At 34.1% G+C, this 20,859-nt stretch overlaps 1 protein-coding gene across 2 annotated transcripts in view; it reads left to right on the plus strand.

Moving 5' to 3' along the window:
* The window catches only part of Grip128 (gamma-tubulin complex component 5), a 136,571-nt gene that overhangs the window by 65,497 nt on the left and 50,215 nt on the right, over positions 1–20,859 (plus strand). For both annotated transcript variants that reach the window (XM_081731328.1, XM_081731329.1), the window contains 3 exons: positions 10,924–11,056; positions 14,100–14,267; positions 18,616–18,824. In XM_081731328.1, coding sequence (XP_081587454.1) covers positions 10,924–11,056; positions 14,100–14,267; positions 18,616–18,824 — 510 coding nt within the window. The remainder of the gene's footprint in view (positions 1–10,923; positions 11,057–14,099; positions 14,268–18,615; positions 18,825–20,859) is intronic.

Here is a 20,859-nt window from a genome sequence, read left to right on the forward strand (position 1 = left end):
ACAGTATTCATCAATCATGTAGTTTACAGGCATATTCAGTTTGAAATTTGAAAATCATTTCAGTGTGTATACTCTACCATTGAGCTTCTGTGACCCTATTAGTAATGCTACATTGAGAATCAAGCAAGTTTATTATTAATAATAATAATTAATGACTAGCATTAGGATTTCGATAATTTTTGTCGTTAAAAATTGAGTGATTTAAAACAAATTTGTTGCTTTTCTTTTTTTAACCAATTTCTGTATGCAGGTACATTTTGTAAATTTGTACCATATTACTTTTAATATTTATTAATTATTTTTAACTACATATCTATTAAAAGTTCATGGAAAATCTTTTAACAAGATTCAACATTTTCTGTGTTAAGTTCCCTTGACTTGAAGGAAATGACACATCAAGCTTTTTCGTCTTAGAATTCGGTATTAGGAGTTGCGATGTTGTATGAATCCGTATCTTCCCTTTCGCTCGTTCATCTTTAGTTGTGTAAAAAAGAAATCTATCATTTGTGAACTAGATTAACGGTTGAGGCAGACAGTTATATACAGCGTGAAGCTTTGTCATTATAAAATGTCTAAAGTTAAAGAAGTACGTCTTCGAAACTAAATACTTTCGTTGATGTATGTGGTGATGGAAAAGTTTTCACCACTGACAACTCTATTGTCTATTGAAAAGAGTGTGATACGGCAGTTGCAACTGAAAAAGAAAAGAAAAGAACGTGAAACAGCATATGTAAGAGAGATACGTGTGAACGAAGAAAAGAAAATAATGACCTGTGCTGACATTTCTTTGAGGAAACAGGAAATTGTAAAATTACGTTCATTAAAAAAAAAAAAAAGTTATAAATTTGTCCCTGATTTTTTGATCACTACGTGAAACAATGCTGAACATTAGACATGAAGTGAAGGAGAGATATTATAAATGTTTATGGACGAAATGCATGATTCGCAAGGACGCAATGTTGTAAATGTAGTTATTGGTGTGGTGTGACATGATGACCCTGATAAAATATTTCTCCTGAACTGAGACATTGTAGAAAATATCAATTATTTCCTCAGAAAATTATATGACGAATCAACGTATCTGTTGTGGCGTGATACTCCTCAATACAAGAATCTGCTGCTGTTTGTAACAGACGGCCTTCCATACGTGGTGAAGTCAGCAATTTCATCAGGCGCTATATTCAAAAATGGTTCATATAACTTGCCTTGCACATGTTTTCTACAGAGTAGATAAAGAGGTACGCATGCAGTTTCACGAGATTGATAGAACGAAAGTAGTGTTCGTTAAGTACCACCACGTGTAACTGCTTTTAAATGTGAGCAATAGGGTAGGCCGAATTTCAACTTTTTTCGAAAATCGGTTCGACGAAGCGGTTAAAGTGTCTCTTTTAGTGGGCAAAGTGTGCCAGATTTTTTTTTCAGAATTTTTAGTCAACGCCTTCATGTGCCGCATCGAGGTTTTATGAAAAATGTATGCAAACCGCAATACATGGTACCATATTTCACGGTTTTGGCTGTGTAAAACACATATATTCTCGTTCTTGTTAGATTCAGCTTTAGAGACAGCTTGAATTATACGTAATTCACCTTGCCAAAGCCCACTTATGTGCAGTTTTTCGCTTAAATTGGTCAAATTTCAACGCTCAAGGCAAGAAGGTTGCGTTTTCTATTTGTATGTACAAAAAAAAATTGATTTACTTTTGTTTAGCCTAAGAGTAGAGTTTAATTACTTATTTATTTATGTATTTATTTATCTTTTGCTGTAATGCAATTCATTATCAACATTCTCAATCATTTATTCTTTGTCCAAAATAACCCAGAACTCACCACGAGGAGCTGACTGCACTTCCGAGTTCCACCCACTTTTAAATCCGCTCTCCCACCCTGCTTAATTTTCTGCCATGACCTTACTTGCTTGCGTCCTCACTTACTTGCTTTACTTTTCTATATGGCATAGTCTTTTTCTAGGTCCGAATGTGGCATTTCCTTGCTAGAAATCAAGGCACAGCGTATGAATCCGTCGCGACTTGCCGACCCACACACGGATTGAGAAGCTTGCGTCACCAAACGCACCATTCGCTCTACTAGTCCAGTCAAATTAGACAAAAAAGAGCTAAACCCGGGAAAAAATCATAACAAGCTGAACTTTCGTACATACCTTTGGAAAGGTGTATATAACATACTAAAAGTCCGGAAATATCCGGCGACGGGTTTGGCCGCCATATTGCAAAATGGCCGAAAAAGTGTGGTTTTTCAACGTAATGACTGATTCTCACTTTAATAGCTATAGCTCATGTTGTATTTGCACTATTGATGTTATTTTTACTTCATTCGAATAACAAAGGGCTACGCTTACAGACCACGTATTACACTTACCAGTTTACTCGACACGGAGGAACTAACGGAGGGGTTACTTTTAAAAATCACCAAAATTTCCCTTGTGAACATTAGTTTCCCTATACATTAACCCAGAAAAAAATCATAAGATGAAATTGCACATACCTTAGGGAATGTGTGTATAACGACATACTAAAAGTCCTGAAATATCCGGTGACGGGTTTGGCCGCTATATTGGAAAATAGCCACCAAATAGTGTTTTTTACTCACTTTAATAGCTATAACTCACATTGTATTTGCACTATTGACGCTACTTTTAGTTCATTCGAATAACAAAGGTCTACGATTACAGACTCTTATCAGTCTACTACACACATGAGGGAAGTTACGGAGGATTTTTTTTTTTTTTAAAAATCCCTAAACTTTTCTTCTTCAGATTCCTTTTTCTTAATCAGTTAACAATCTTGTCGTCAGAGTAGCAATTAATCTTACATTAAATACACCATAATATACACAATATAACATCCAAGTTTCATTCGAATCATAGTAATAGAATCGGAATAGCAAACAAACTTCGTTAAGTACTACTCCTTGACTACGCATAGAGCGAATAAGGCATTCTGTCAAGCTACATATCCCAGCTGTTACGTTTACTTCTTCAACGCTAGTTGTCACATCTCCAGAGAAGTTCTTTGTAAATCTGAAGAGCAAATCTAGATTTATTGGAATACTTTCTAATCATCTCACGGCTGCTGGCACCTGTGTTATTCAAGCCTCTGGAGATGCACATACCCAGATTTGCGTACAGCAGTAGAACTCTCTCTCAAACAGCCACATCCAGTATCAATTATTGGGGAAGATATTGATCTGCTTGTACTTTTGGCCTCATTATCAAGTGAGGAAATATAAAAGTAACCAAGAAAGTTCTGTCACTTTTTCACCCACCACCTTCGAACATCGATATGTCACCTAAGACGTACCTGAAAGATCAAAAATAGTCCCCATCAGCATTAACGACCTTCTGCCAACGTTATGGAAGCTTATGGATTCCATCGCTTGGATAGAAGCGAAGGAAGTATCAAGTGCATTTTGCACCTCTACTTGGGATTTTGAACTGGCGTCCTCTAAGGTGATTGTCCAAGGAATGGAACAGGTGATAAGCGGACGGTGCAATGTCCACAGAGTATGTCGGATACAATAGTTTCCCATCTAAGGCGTAGAATGGTGTCCCGCGCCATCCTAGTCACGTGGGACTTAGCGTTGTCCTGTAACAGGTGGACCCCTTTGCGATTCAGAAGTGCTGACTTAAGAGTTTTGAGTTTTTCTTAAACACGGTTCAACTGCTGACAGTACACAGTTGCATTGATACTCTAACCAGCTGGTAGTAGTTCCTGATGTACGATACCGCGAGCAGTCCACCAAACACACAGGAGGACCTTCTTCTGGTGCAGTGTTAGCTTCGACTGTTTTGGAACCGGTTCATGGGATGCTAACTAATGATGACGGTGCCGTGGAGCTTCATATACTCGTAGGACCCACTTCTCATCACATGTTAACACCTGTCCAGAAATGGTTCCTATCTCAGACGAGACAGCTCACGTTGCCTTCTGGCCAGGAGTCAGATCATGTGGGACCGATAGACTCAACTTGTAGTGCAACCCAAGTTGATGGCAGTTGTACCGAATGGTTTCTCCACTCACACTGAATTGTAGTTCCAGTTCCTCACATATCTAGCCAGAATTTTGTAATTTTGGTGCAATCATAGAATTTGTAATAAAATATTTTTGATGTCCTAAAGTGTGTTTTTGGTAATGTAATTAGTAGAGAAAGGCAAAGTATGAAATTCCATATTTTAAAGCATGCCTTGCAGGGCATTGGGAACAAGAATCTTTATGTTTCATGATATGTGGAATCGAATTAGTGTTTCTAATTTTCCTATTTCATAATACTTTGTCAAAATTTTCATATTTTGTATATTTCGTATGCCTAAACTGAATTTTTAACTTTCTTGAACCTAGTAACCTTGCATTAGCTTCAAAGTTAGCACACTTTACCTTTCCATGTAGAAAGGATGTTCTTTTCTTATCAGAAGAGGTTGGTGGTGAAAATCATTGTTAAATAAACTTAATTGAGCAAATTCTATGAGCAGTGTTTAGTTGCATATTGCGGCATGTGCTGATTGTTGATTTTGGATTCAAGATGTAGGAAAATTGAAACATGCCTGAAGCTAAAGCTGAACTTCGCGACTGGGTGTCTGAGTTCAAGCGCTTTACAACAGACAGAAAAGTTGTCTTATACACATATTACAAGAAAAAAAAAGTAACTAAAATATATGATTTTCATTTACATTAGGCCTCAAGATTGTATTATTCATTCCACGTAAGTCGATGGGCAATCAAAACAACTCCTCTACTCCCCCTCCTTGTAATTTGCCATTACGAAAGAGGGAAAACAACTTGCTAATCATGACAGGGACGGAAGTTGTTTAAAGATAAAATATCGCATCAATTTAATTTCCTTCATTGCATTTTTCAGCTCCTATCAATAACTGCTAGCATCAATAACTACAGCACTAGGTGGTATTATACTTTTAACCTTTAGAAGAAGTATTGATGGTTATTTTTGTATTAAAGATTTGGTGTTATTTCGTTTTCTGACTGGGATTATTAGAAATAATCATTCAATTGCACAAAGTTAATTTCAGTGATTCTTTCATCTCAGAATCAGCATGGGAGTGAGACAAAGTAATCGTGTTGATGCTCAACCATTGTTTCAAAACTTCAAAGGAAGTATTGTCTATACATTCGGATAATACAATGTATACAGTATTGACATGTGCAAAATATACGAACTTAACGTTGTAAAATAATATGCGGAGACTGTCGGATTTTTGATTTGTTTAGCGGATGATGTTTGTAAAAGTCTAAGAATAAGCACTTAAAACAAGATTTAAGAATGAGATGGAGTTGTTAAGTAAACCATTGTCTATATAGGTTTCAACTGATCTTTTTAGTAGGTCACCCGGCTCTGGATAGTACCTGTACCTACATAATTTTTGATCACTCTCTAACACTTTTTCTCTTATTTAAAAATAAATAAATAAATAAATAAATAAATAAATAACGTACACATGTTAGCTTTTTTCCCATCTTACACCTCCTTAAGCATGTTCTTTTATTTTTAATTACATCTGTCATTAAAAGTTAAACCAAGCAACTATTTACGTTCCTACCTTAAGTTACACAAATAAATTTTACCATCAAAAAGGAAGTCCAAATGCAAATGCTAGGTAAGTGCTCCAAAATCTCAGAGATTGAAGTAGAAAAAATCATACGAAATCAATACCACATCACATTCTCAGCTTAATCTAGTAATCACAGTTAACCAGGACCGCTAGTGCCCCAATAGAAAATCTCACAAAGTTTAGTAACACATTGGCTGCAATTATTCCTTTCCCTCCGGCATAACCATGGGACGTAAAACTCAAAGATTTCGTTTTATTCCTTGCCTAGTATCCGTCGAAGAAGTACTCTAATCAACAAACACATTTTTTTTTTCTTTCGTGAAGTCAATCAACAACTAGTCCTTCACAAGTCCTTGATTCTGGTGTTAGTGTATTTATTCCCCAAGTGTTTGTGCTTTTTTTTTTTTTTTTTTTTTAATTGAGACAATTAAAGAGAAAAGTTTATAAACTGCACATAACACATTATAAAAGTTTAATAAAGAATTCCGGGAGGGGAATGATGTAAACTTATATTAATTTAGAAGGGAAAAGTTTATGTTTTCATTTTTATAAAAATCAAATTCAAATAATAAGCTTGCAAAGGAAATTTTCACTTATAATTTAAGGAAAGTGTTCTCAAAACAAAAAGAGTATAAAGAAAGAGAACTTTCTATTTTTTTAAAAAAGCTACAACGTATTATTAAAAATTGTGTGCGTGCAGATACTATGCACAGCTTACTAGCAGATACTATATACGATCCATTCAAAAAGGGCAGTTAAAATACTATATATACACAGTGCTTCACCTAATGGCGTCATCTCATTTTTAGACCTCTTGAAATATCGTCCGCTAAACAAATAAAAAAAATTGACAGTAGCCTCTTGTCTTTTGCAATTATAATTGTAGAGGGACTGAAAATGCTGCAGCAAAGTTTGTTGTATACCTAAGTGTGAAATCCTAATTCAAGTCAGTGTGGTTTACCTCTTTGTCATTCTAGTTATATACTCAAATTGCAGCGTATTGGATTTATGTCCAACATTAACAGACATGTAAATTTAAAATTATTTCAGAAATCACGTTTTGCGTTATAGTTTTCTATAAATTCAATGAAACACCTTAATAAAATAAAATAGAAAATTATTGTGAGGAAATAAAATAATACTGTTTACTACCCTTTGCATTCAGTATATATTTAATCATGCTCTGTGTACTACTCCACTATGCTATCCATAATATTGGCTCCAATAATTATTAATTCCTTAATTATCAACTTATGCAAAGCATTACGTTGCTCATAATTAGTAATGCACGCTCAATCATCATTAAACGATAGTAGGAGAATATACCAGACACCCTCAACATGTTTTATTCCTTCTCTATCGTTTTATGTTTTTAGGAAACGACAGTGATGTTCTTTACCAGAAATATCAGTTTGACATGGTAAACAAGGTTTTAAAAACTGACTGCTGCACTGCAACGAAACCGACAAAATAATAAAGAGGGAGTTAATCTTGCACAACGCCGTCATCTAAAACAGGTTATAACTACCAGAAAACTTTCTTGTTTTCGAAGACTTCGGCGAGTCAAACGAAGTACTATTTGGAGATAGAGAACACTGACAGACTTCGAGGCAAATTAATGTCAAAATATTCACTTTGGAGAACCTGCAAATTACTGCTATGGAAACTAATGAACCGTTTGAAATATACCGTAAACAATACTTGTAGAATGTCCATATCATACATTTTGTGAATAAAAGTAACGATTAATTTTCTAGAATTTTCAATTAAAGAACTCTTGAAAAAATTAATGGATTAATTTAATAGTTAATTCTCTTAATAGATTAATTACAAGTGTGCTCATTGGCAATAGTGTTCGATTTCCGAACACTGTACATCTAAAAATTTGAAGCTCTTATCGGTTGATGGTTAGTACATGGAGCGGAAGGTTGATACATAAAGATAGCATCGAGTGACTCTTAACAAAATTTAAAGGAAAATAATAATAATAATAATAATAATAATAATAATAATAATAATAATCATAATAATAATAATAATAATAATAATAATAATAATAATAATAATAATAATGTTTCCATATATTAACAAGTTAAGAGCTCATAACTAATAAGATAAATAACTGGTTGTGAATAAGTCATACAAGGACCCTATAATAACGTTTTTGTTTGTTTGTTTGTTTGTTTGTTTGTTGGTTTGTTTGCTGCTTATCGCTGTTAATTGCATAAACTATGTAAAGATCTGCATAGAAACAACTTAAGCTCTCTGCTCTGACGAAGATTTCCCGCTTATACAATTGAAATATAGGCTATAAAATACTCATTTAAGGAACATTGCAGATGAGTCGTTAATTATTATTATTGTAAATGTGTTCCGTACGCTCAATAAGCTATGATATTATATAAAAGAATAGAAGTAGGTGATTCGTCATCACCAAGGCTATACAGGGTATCTATCGGTCACGAAAGTCATGAAAAAGTCACGAAATTTAGCTTTTAGGTCACGATTTTTTTATCTGTACAAATGTAAGTGCAGAGTGGAATTTTTTTCTATAAAACGTCAAAATTCACCACCAAAAATGTCTATGATCGGCTTTAGATGCTACCGAATCGCAACCAAAGTATGCTTCTATCGCATGTATGAAAATTTAACCTAATTCGCACCCAAATTCACACTTGACAGTGTTACGAAATTTTATGTTTTGGTAAAGAAAAGTCATGAAATTTCATTTTGACATTTTAGTAGACACTCTGCTATACTACTGTAGGGTAAAAAACATGAAATTTTGAGAGAATACTCCTTTTGTTAAGAAAGTAACGGATAAGAAGGAAATTCTGGAAATACCTATTCTAAGGGGGGGGGGGGGAGTCCAAATTTCTTCCAATAATATAATAATTTTATGAATCCCTTTCGTTAGAGAGATGAAACTCGGCATATAAATTCTTCATTAAAAATAAAAGACACGTGTTTAAGCATCTCGAAAATTCCTCTCCAAAGCGGGGAAAGAAGGCATTTACAACATACTCAAATTTCCCTTTGTTTAATCAGAAATTGCTGAATGTGAGAATTGGCCTAAGTTGGAGATCTGAAACTTTTAATTAAAAATGGAGAAACATGTATTTCAGAGTTTCTGATCATTCCCGCTGCAAAGGGGGAGAAAGAGCGCAAAATCAATCATATTGAAATTTTCCTTTATTTGTACACAAAGTGTCGAATGTGAGGATTTGTTTAAGTTCGAAATGTAAAATTCAGTGTATGAGCCCTTAATTAAAAATTAAAAAAAAAAAAAAAAAAAATGTTTCTTTGCGTTTTCGAAAATTCGCTCCTACGGCGGAAAAGGGAAACACTTTCCCCTTATATATTCACAAGTACTGAATGTGATGATTTGCTTAAGCTAAGACGTGAAATTTGTTATATAAACTCTTAAATAGAAATAATGGTACATGGGTTGCAGCATTTTTGAAAGTTCCATTCCTTAGGGAAAATGTAGTCATTACTACAATATGCAAATTTCTCCTTTCATTATTAAGAAAGTGCCCATTTTGAGGATTTGTTCAAGTTGGCGTTATGAAAATCAGTATATAAACTCTTAAATAAAAATAATTACATTCATATTCCAACGTCTGCGAAAATTCCGCTTCTAAAGAGGGTAAGGGGAAAAATTTACATAATTAAGATTCCCTTTCATGTATTCAGAAAACGCTTAGTGTAAGGATTCGCACAAGTTGGAAATCTGAAATTCGTTATATAAGCTCTTAATTTAAAATAAGGGAAACACGTATTTTAGCGTTTTGGGAAATGCCTGTCTTCTAAGGGGGCAATATGCTTGATTATATGTGAGAGGTGAAAGTGATTCATTGAAAATCCAAGCCATGCTAATGTATCTAGAAATGTAAGATGTGGATAGAATACACCGTTTGTAACGAGACCAATGAATAAGAAAGGAATATTTTGAAATATTTGTGCTAAGGAAGGTAAAGGAGATTAAAATGTTTTGCTCAGAATAGAGTACCACATAAATCCCTTAGGTTAGAGAGATGAAATTCGGCAAATAACTTCTCATTAAAAATAAGTGAATATGTGTCCAAGCGTATTTAAAAATTCCTGTTTTGTTTATTATTATTATTTTAATAGACTTTTTTACTTTTTTCTCCTCTTGGAAAATGATGATGTCTGTTGTTTGTAATCGCATCACGGGAAAATTCTGAACTGATTCTTGGAACATATTTGGTATCTACTCTAGTTATGTTTCATTCACCACTTTGATAAACGGACGTATCCTAAGTGGGTAGAGAGGTTCAAAATTTATCCTGAGGGGAGCAGGTGGTACAAGTATTTTCCATAAACTGTTCTCACCGTGCGAAGAACAGGCATTTCAGCTAGTTAAGTATACCATTCCCTTATACAATGATCTCAAATATCATTGTATTATCTACCTAGATACGTAATCCTGTTTATAAATAATAATTATGTGTTACTATCTCGTGATTTCATGGAATAACTTAAAATACAATTTATTCGTGTTCAGCTATATTGATTTCGTTTAAAAACCATATTTAGCATAAAGGAAAGAATATAGATTTATCCATTAGTCTTTATACCATTGTACTGTTGCATTCTTTTTAAAATTAAGTACTGTATGCATTTATATCCCCATTATGACTTCAAAATTTCAGCAGTTGTAGTATCAGCAAATTACAATATGCATTTTAATATGTATTAAGCAGAATTATATGCTGCATTACATCTGCATAACTTCTGCAACCTGAAGTCTGTTCAAATTTTTATCTTATGTTTAAGTTTTATAGAATAACATTGAAAGCTTTTCTCCAATGGAAATGATAAGAATAATGCTAATATTATTGTTGTTTGTTGTAGCCAAGCGAAATCTGGGGAAAAAATCCTAGAAAAAACAGAAAAATCAAAGAGTTTTCAAAAATAATTAGTAGCTTATCTTTTTAGTAAAGATACTCGTTGTAACATGGCTTTGGTCGAAAAATTTAAATGTACATAGTTGAATATTCTATGTGTGTCTTCCATAAATGGGCCATGCACTAGTTAACTCGAACCATAACTTGAAAGTGTGACTATCCACGAACAAGTGTGTGCAGTTGGAATTATAATTTTAGATTCACATCTCATATAGCGTACTGCTGACAAGGAATGTAAAACTACAATCAAATAACTATTATTTTTATTGACTTCCTTCAAAGTGTGTTATTCTATGTATCATTGTTCTGCTCTTAGTCTTATTTAAAACACATGAAATAATGAGAGTAATGTATTTTTTTTTCTTATTATTTTAGATAGTTTGTTTGATTCAGGTATTAATTTCATTATAGGTGATATCTACACATTGAAATCTGTGATTGATAGCTTAACCCCATCCTTGCTACAACTTAAAAAATTGTATATTATTCACAAACAAGCAGTATGTGATTGGAAAACAGTACCTAATTGGCAGTGTGCTACAAGGTATGATTCTGTTCATTCGTGTAAATTGTCAAGCAGTTTTACTTGTCTGCGTTTTGATCAAAGAAGCACAAAATTATAACCGTAAAAAAATCTAAACGAAAAAGAGTTCTTTTCTAAACTATGCAAATTTCTTTTTTAAATCCTTTCCAAGGTAACACGTTCTTAAATGCTTATGAAGTAAGTCACTATTTTGTATTTGTGAAAGCTGTTTTGGTACGTGAAGAAGTACAATATGACCATGTAATGGCATCTTTCGTGTTGGTGAAACTCTGACTTTTCTATCAGTTCACATCAACAATATTCCCTCAGTGCTTTATTCTCATTTACCTATCCCAAAATAAACAACTCTTCATGACGGTACATTTGACCACTCCTTGGGGCCGCGGTGGCTAAGTGGTAGAGCGTTGTGCTTGGAGTCCCGGGTTCAATCACCGGTTTGTGCAAGAGTCCCGGGTTCAATCCCAGCTCCCGCCAAGTGAACTTTGTGATGGACAAACGCAGTGTGCGTGGGTTTCCTCGGGGTTCTCCCGTTTCCTCCCATTTATTTCATTCCACCATTTCATTCATTTCTCATCATCACCATCTCCTTTAACCTAGCCGGCATAACTGTGGGACGTAAAACTCAGAGATTTCATTTCATTTTTGACCACTCCTTTTGTGTATGTATTTTTCAAATCCTTGTCCCATACTCTTCCATATCCCTCAGAAAGAGCTGAAAAGACACATCTCTCTGCAAACCGCTTCCTGATAATCATATATAATATCCTGATAATTATATATAATCATATATATTATCCCATCTCTCTCTCTCTCACATTCACTTCGTTTCTGATGCACCTTTTTTTTCTGTAAACTTCTCATTTTGTATTATTTCTTATTTTCTCCCAGTATTATATTGCTTTTATTAAAAAATAAAAGTTAAACTACTGGCGCAGCAGCTCTTAGAGTACGAAAGTCTACTAACCGTCTTGTGACACCCATGCCTTTGGAGTGATGTGTGATCAGCACATCTTCTCCCCTCGCCGTTTATGCTGGCTTTCTAGACTGGAGGTCGCAACTTATTATTTCAGTTAGCTCGCCAATTGTTCTCACAAAGCCGGGTGGACGTTTTGTAAGATAGGAATAATAATTTGATAAGCACTGTGACAGCACCATTTATTTCACTTCATATTATTATTATTCAGCATTTTTATTCGATAATTTCTTCATTAATATATAGTTTTCTAATTATTTATTATTCCTTTGCTCTCCTGTATTCTTAACGACCTACTCGTCCCATTATTTTTATTTTCTACTACCAAAACTTTTCTCCCTTTTTTCGGGCTATACTATTGTGAGACAACGCATACCAAGATGATGCTGTCAACGTGGACGTGGGCGTTATGTTCCTTCTTTCTAATATTTCTTTTCTTTTGCTTTTTTCCCTCCCTGTTAAAGGCTTTAGTGAAAGAACTTACAGTTTGTCTTTCTTAATTTGTGTGATGTGTTTTCTTTAGTTTCTCGCAAATAATTGATATCAATATCTACCAATACATCTATATCTATTTATGTATAAAGTAACCAAGAAAGTTCTTCGCTTTTTCACCCACTACCTTCGAACATCGGTATGGCACCTAAGACGTAAGTAGATCTTCAAAAATAATCCCCATCAGCATCGACGATCTTCTGTCAACGTTCTGGGAGGCCATGGATTCCATCGCGATAGAACTTGATGGGCCGCGAAGCGAAGAAGGTATCAAATGCGTTTTGCTCTTCTACTAGGGATTTGAACTTACGACCTCTAAAGTGATTGTCCAAGGAATGGAACAGATAATAATCGGACGGTATAATGTTCGGGAAGTATGGCGGATGCAATAGTGTTTCCTATCCAATTCGTAGAATAATGTCCCGGGTCGTTCTAGCTGCGTGGGGCTCGGCGTTGTACTGTAACAGAAGGAACAATTTGCGATTCAGAAGCGCTGGCTCATGAGTTTTGAGTTATTCTTGAACACGGCTCAACTGCTGACAGTACACAGTTGTATTGATGCTCTGATGCACGATACCGCGAGCAGTCCACCAAACACACAGGAGACCTTCTTTTGGTGAAGTGCTGGTTTCGGCTATTTTGGAACCGGTTCATGGGATGCTAACCAATGATGACGGTGCTGTGGAGCTTCGTACATTACCCACTTCTCATCACATTTCAACACACCGTCCAGAAATGGCTGTCTGCTCACCTTGCTTTCGCCCCTAGTCAAATCATTTGGGTCCCATCGACCCAACTTGTAGTGCTTCCTAAGTTGATGACGTGCTTCCGAATGATTTCTTCACTCACACTGAATTGCATTCCCAGTTCCTCACATGTCTGGCCACTGTACGACTCAATTTCTGCCTGAAGATCTTTATTTTGTACATGTGTTGGTCTTCCGGCACGTGGTGCGTCTTCGGGTGTTTCGTCACGTCTTTAAACTTGTTAATTCCCACTGCACTGTACGCGTAGTCACGACACCCTCACTAAAGGCCTGACATATCTTCCGCCCCGCTCTAGCGGCGTTTGATCCCAGTTTGAACTCGTAGAGCATACACGTCCTTATAATGCTCTGTGGAGGTCCCATGTTCACTCTGTCCTTACGCAAGTTCACGGTGTAACTGAACTGCCACAACCAGGTAGTATATTAGATATACCTACACCAATAACTAACCTTTGCCTTATCTCCATTCGCATTCAACTCACGGTGTAAGGGCCAGTTGAACACAGATCTCCACAAAAGGCGACAGAACTTTCTTGGTTACCTTTATAGCAATCCATATGTATACTTGTATATAAATATTATAATAATAAAAGTGTTTTTATGGTAATAATGTTCTTAAGCTATGAGATGAAAGCAGGATGGAAGTGAATATGGATTCTGTCACATAAAGATTATTGGTGCTGAAAACTTCTAATGATTTTAAATTTTGACGTAATATTAAATTATAACAAGTAATATCAACAGCAATTAAAATAACAAATCGTATAACTTTCTACGTATTGTAAAACAATGTAAGATTTATATTGTTTCAGGTTATTGTCTGTTTTGTATGAATCTGCAATGATTTCTGTAAGTTCCAGTGACTGTTCTCTGATTATGAGAATGTTCTTGAAATCATTGAAACCCTATGTGGACATGATAGATGTGTGGTTAACGGAAGGACGCTTAGAAGATTGGAGAGAAGAGTTTATAATACAACGGTAAGTAATATGTAGATATCCTTCATTTTTGTGTTGTATCTATTGTAATTAATATAATTAAGATAAATATTATTCTCAAAAACTGTTATCTATATTCTCAACGCTACACTTCATCCTAATACAAAATCCACACAGATAGTATCGGGACTACATTAACGAAACAAAGTTGGTTGTATATATGTATATTCAAAGGATTAAAATTTTTCAATATAAGATTCTTTTGCATCAATACACCACTGCCAGCGCTTCTGTCACATTTGGTATGCTTCATGCATATCTGGAACCACGATCTCCTTCAGGCACTGTATTGAAGCTTTTTGCATTCTTTCCACCATCCCATAATTGTATTCCTTCAGGTTTCCGTTTTGTCCGAGGAGATTCGGGCTGCGTTAGGTCTGAACTGTATGAAGACTGAGGGAACGTTGCTACGTTATGCTTGTCCAGAAATTCATCACTGATTATCATGGTGTCTAAAAAAAATCAGGCTCAAGCTCCAGACGTTCCGAATTTAGTAACAAAAGTATCTTTTGTTGTTCGGACCAGAACTTTAGAACCAATGTTGAACACACTTTCCTCATCACGAACGTTTCTATCCATGGAGATAACCTTCCACCCTCTGTCTTTGGTAAGATAAATGTCCCGATATTTTTGGACAGATCCTGTATTATTTCCATTTCCTCCTTTCTTTTAGTCATGGTCTATTCCTTTAGCAATACCTCTAAATTCCATTCGAATAATGGTTCTGTTGATGCATTATATTGTATGAGATACTATTTTCAGACTATAAAATTCAAATTATCGACCTTTAAATTTCTATACTTCAAAATGTAATGTGAAATGATACTCTATTTTCGAATAAATAAATAAATAAATAAATTGAATAAGTTTGCAGAATTAGTCGTACTAGTAACATAATAACGAAATCAACTAGAAAGGTAGTAATAGATTATTGGCAGAAGTGTGGGATAGTACTGTATTTATTCTATTATAAGCCTACCCTCTGGAAATCGAAAACGAAATTTAAAAAAATAAACTTGTTAGTGGAATGTTCAAAGCATAATGAATAAGTTTTGTGCTATTTAATTATTTCTTCAGTAGTTACATCAAATGATTCAGATTCATCGTGTATACGTATAGACATGTATATATACAACGTTTGTATACATCGTGTCACGGTCTTCTGTGCCGTCAGGGGCCTACCAGATAGAACAGTTACTAAACTCACGATCAATCATTTGTCTGGAATCCCTGTAAATCTACTACAATTACGAGAAAATCCAGTAATTTCCCAACACCGGGTCTACAAGATGACGAAAACTTATTTGTGGCGATGTTTTTAGGAACTTTTTCCTATTGTGTAGATAAAAAGTGTAATCTACTTTACCAGGCATATTAACGATACCGATTCTAAGCAAAGGGATATTTTTTTGAACCAAAGAAAATGTTAATAGAAGTCTAATTACAGTCGAATACATTACTCTGTTTAAAACCTTTCGTTACTATTATTGAATAAATTTAAAGTTAAGAACAAAAATTACAAAAGCGTAACTTGGCAGCTAAGTTACTTAAAAGAACACAGACTGCGAACAATTAACGATAGGCCCAAGATATGTCACTCGCATGAAATGTACGCTAAGCGACAATGAGTCTATTAAACGTTTGTAAAGACCAAGGGCATGGCAGCATATGTAAAGAAGATGTGTAATAGTACTGTAAATGATAAATATACGTGCTCCGTTGAGTACCAATTTCTTTCCATAAATAAATAACAATACTAATTGTACTTCTTCATGACCACTTGCCTTATGCGCGTGCTTTGTGCACGTGAACACGGATTTTGATTCTCATGGTGGTAATTGCTTTTACTACAAACCCCGAGTAGTCCTACTTGAAGTAATAAGTCCAGTCTCATTTAGCCTTGGTGCTGGAAACGATGTTAAATTACAATTAGTGAATGAATCAATCAATTTCAACTATTGGGAGAGGATAGAATCCAATCTCACTTTTGTTTCTGCAGCCAGAGTTGTCGGATTTCTTAAAAAAATGAGGTTATCAGAAGCTTCATTTAATAGCTAACAGTGAAAATTTTGCAGTGTTATTGTTCTTGAAATGTTCGGTAAAATTACTTAAAATTACAATGTAATGTTGAACTTAAATACAAGATGCACCACTTTTTAAAATATTTTTTTTTATCATCCTCCTTTAAATTTGGAATTTGGTTTGTGATATATTATTTAAGTTATTATTCAGGGTGTCTATCGGTCACGAAAGTGACGAATGTCACGAAAAAGTCACGAAATCAGAAAACGGTCATGAAAGTCACGAAAAAGTCACGAAATTTAGCTTTTGGGTCACGATTTTTTTAAACTGTACAAATGTAAGTACAGATTGGAAAACTTTGTTCTATGAAACGTCAAAATTCACCATCAAATATGTCTCTGGTCGGCTTTAGACGCTACCAAATCGCAAGCAAAGTACGTTTCTATCGCATGGATGAAAATTCGACCGAATTCGCACCCAAATTCGCTCTTGAAAATGTTAGGAAATTTTGTGATTTGGTAAAGAAAAGGTCACGAAATTTCATTTTGGAATTTAGTAGACACCTTGTTATTTTAAACAATGTTTCGTAAAATAAAATACATATGCTTATTTTCATGTTTTTTTGATAGTAAAATTCCTTATTAAGTTCTCTATTTCAAGAGCAATATCTTGTAGTTTCTAGTGGGATGTTTATACTCTATTGATTACAAATAAAACCGTTATTTTATCATATTTTGAAGGCTTTATAAGGATTACCTTGCTTTATTGTACATTAATGTATATTCTCATATGATGATTCCCATCTCTGTATATGTTCTCGTGTAAATTCTGCCTGAATATAACGAATTTCCCAAAGTTGTAAATCAGAATTGATATTCAAGATATATATATATATATATATATATATATATATATATATATATATATATATATATATATATATATATATGTGTGTGTGTGTGTGTGTGTGTGTATGTGTATGTGTATGTGTATGTGTATGTGTTTGTGTTTGTGTTTTGTGAATGAAGTCAACCTAATGTTAACGCGATATGCGATTAACCTAATGTTAAAAGGCTATATAAATGAAAAGATTTCCTCATATGGCCGTTTTCCTATGGTGCGCTCAGGGCATTTTTCAGTCTGAAAGGTAAAGGTCGCCTGTAAATTAAAAAGTTTTCATGATATTTCATAACATTTCCGAAATAGTAAACCAATCCGAAATACTGTTGCAGGGAAAAAGCAAGAAACATCCAATGTAATTAATTAACTAACTAATTTTTTTTTTCTTTCTTTTTTTTTATTTTTTTTAAGCATAACTAAATAAAAAGGTATTGACACAGATGCAGGATCTATGTTAAAAAGACTGTTCTGAAGTGTCACCACTAATTTATCTATTGTCAGTTCAGTAAGGATTCCTGATAGATCTTTGCTAATTGACTAGATACTCAAAAATGATTCCTAAAGAGCAGCACATATTCCTTTGCAGAAGGTTCAGCGGTAGATTCGAAGGAAACTTCTATTTAGTTAATTCGAGGATTAGAAATGACTTCTGAAAAGACAGCCATGATTTTTATAATGGAAGTTCAACAACGATTCTTTGAAAGAAAGAAAAGAAAAAAATAATGAAAAATGAGTTCTATGTATAAAGGCGAAAAAAGCGAACGTTCATTCGTCTACTGGATGTTTCAGGATAAATCTTGATACGTTCGTCATTCATCTGGTGGAGAATTAAGCAGTTCCTTGAAAGGCATCCGCAGTTGTACAGAAGAACAGCCTCCTTGACTGTTCCATGTTGTTTGGGTAGAGCATATCGTACAGTTAATATTTTACACAAACATACATGTACAAAGTGTGTACTTAATTTATATGATCAGCATAGTAATTTTTGCTAGCTAAAATTGCAAAATTTTTATCTATGTATGTATTCGAAATTTTCCCTTTTGTCTTAACTTTTTTTCCATTGCTGAGATTGCCAAGTCTCACAGTATCTTGAATATATCTCTATTTCCTTATATTTCGATTTTTGGATGCTAAAAATTAAAGTTTAGCCAAGAGACTAATTGAGTGCAAAAGAACGTATTCATTAGAAGATGGTCCACTCTTACTCTTATCAGAGTATCGAATACTGAAAAAAATACTAGTTCTGTAGTGTTTAACTTTTTGGTTTATTCTGTGCAGTAACAATATTAATATCAAATTATAATTGTATAGTTGATGAACTCACAATCCAGAAGTACCTGTAGTTGATATAATTTGCTAATGGTAATTTCAATGTAGTTGTCATAAACTTTTATTTTTTTCTTTTCAGAAATGCCAGTGTAGATGATGTAAGCGAAAATTTTTGGGAAGAAGGATTTATAGTCCATAGCTATTACTCTGTACTTCTTGAGAATGATGTAAAGCCATTAGACTTTCTCCAAATAATCATTGACAAGATTCTTCACGCTGGTAAAAATATTCAGGTTTTAAACAAATTGGATAGACTTCCCGAAGTGAGACGCAAGGTGAAGAACGAAGGTAACTACTTGAAGTAGTGAAGTTCATATTAGGATACATGTTACTTAACTTCCATCAGTAGAAGTGGTTCGCTTCCATTAATAATAATAATAATAATAATAATAATAATAATAATAATAATAATAATAATAATAATAATAATAATAATAATAATATTTAAAAAACGAGATATCTTCTTGACAGTAAACCTTTCCATTTTATAGTATTAAGAGAAGTCTAAGATGTTTGGAAACAGTGAGGAATAATTAAAGGGCAGACTACTAAAAATGATACAAAAGCTAACCATTTCTCCTTTGCCCGTTTTTCGTAAGTGAAAAGAGAGAATGAAATATAACTTACCACAATAATAGATAATGTTATTCTACACCCGAAAATACGAATAGGAAGAATTTTCACTGTTGCCATCCATAGAAATTACAGTGTGGCCAGAATATAAATTACCCAAAAATCTAGGTTAAGGCAGTGACTAGAAAAGTGAACTCAACGGTAATTGATTACTTATCATGTTCTCTTGGCTTCTTGGTAGCTACCTTTTAAATAATATTTGTATTTATTGTGTAATAAACAAAGAGTGTAATTTTTGTAACTAACAAGAAGCCAAGAAAACATGATAAGTCATCAATTACCATTGACTTCATTTTTCTTTGATTGCCTTAACCTAGATTTTTGGGTAATTCATATTCTGCCACACTGTAATTTCTAAGGATGGCAACAGTGAAAATTCTTCCTATTCGTATTTTCGGGTGTAAAATAACTATCTATTATTGTGGTAAGTTACATTTCATTATTTCTTTTCACTTACGAAAAAAGAGAAAAAGAGAAATGGTTAGCTTTTGTATCATTTTTAGTAATCTGCCCCCTAAATTAAACGAAGAGAAGTCATAATTTTTCGAATTGTATTGCAGAATAACAGAGCAAGTGCAGTTAACTGATTTTTCATTTTAGCACCTACCTCATATTCACTGACGCAAGAAACATTTACACAAGTCAGTATATGTGCGCAATATTGAGATCAGCATTTAATAATTCTTGTTTTATCTGAGTTTTTTGTTTAAAGGTAGGTTCTGCCTAGTTAAAGTAGCATAGTTAGAGGGGGCTAATAAGCCAACAAACCAGAAATAAGGTGGCAAGTTTATCCTGTAGTTAAAAAGTACATGAAAAAGTGAACATTAAGGAGCTGGGATGGAGGAATAGGTTAAAAATTAGGTACGCCACTTACTAGTGATGTCTCCATTACACATACGTAGTCATTCGCACACGTGAATTAATATGGCTTCTATACAAAGGTATTCTCACTTGTTATAGTATCATAAATATGGGTTCTTGTCATAGTATACTCAATAATTAGTAGGGGCCGCGGTGGCTTAGTGGTAGAGCGTTCACCTCTGATGCTTGGGGTCCCGGGTTTGATCCCAGCCCCCGCCACGTGAACCTTGTGCTGGACAAACACCGTGTGCGTGGGTTTCCTCGGGGCTTACCCGTTTCCTCCCACTTTCTTCATTCCACCATTTCATTCATTACTCATCATCACCGTCTCCTTTAGCCTAACCGGCATAACCGTGCAAAATGCAACATATTTTCGGGAAAATTTTCCGAATTTTGTATCCGTGAGGCCTGTTTCTGGTATTCAATAACCTGATTCATTGTAAAAACAATGACGCATGAACTATAAATATAAGGTATTTATGGTAGAAGCAAGAACTTGTAAGTAAAAAAAAAAAAAAAAAAAAAAAAAAAAAAAAAAAAAAAAAAAAAAAAAAAAAAATCGTTTAAAACAAAAACTGGTCTGTCGAGATTTTTCCTAAACAAAATCAATTTATAGCACGATATGCGAAGGCAGCAATAATAAAAATCCTCAAGAATAGCGAACGTTTAACCTGAAACTTTGTTTCGCACGAAAATTAGTTACAATCAGAAGGCTTTTTTTAAAAAAAAAGACTGATTCAATTATATATTTAACACATTTGCTGTAATTTTGAAATGCATTGCCAGTTGCTACCAGAAACATTCAACAGATCGATATCTTCATCGTGTC

This window comes from Thermobia domestica, chromosome 11 (genome assembly GCF_964235325.1).
Source record: "Thermobia domestica chromosome 11, izTheDome1.hap1.1, whole genome shotgun sequence".
NCBI lineage: Eukaryota > Metazoa > Arthropoda > Insecta > Zygentoma > Lepismatidae > Thermobia > Thermobia domestica.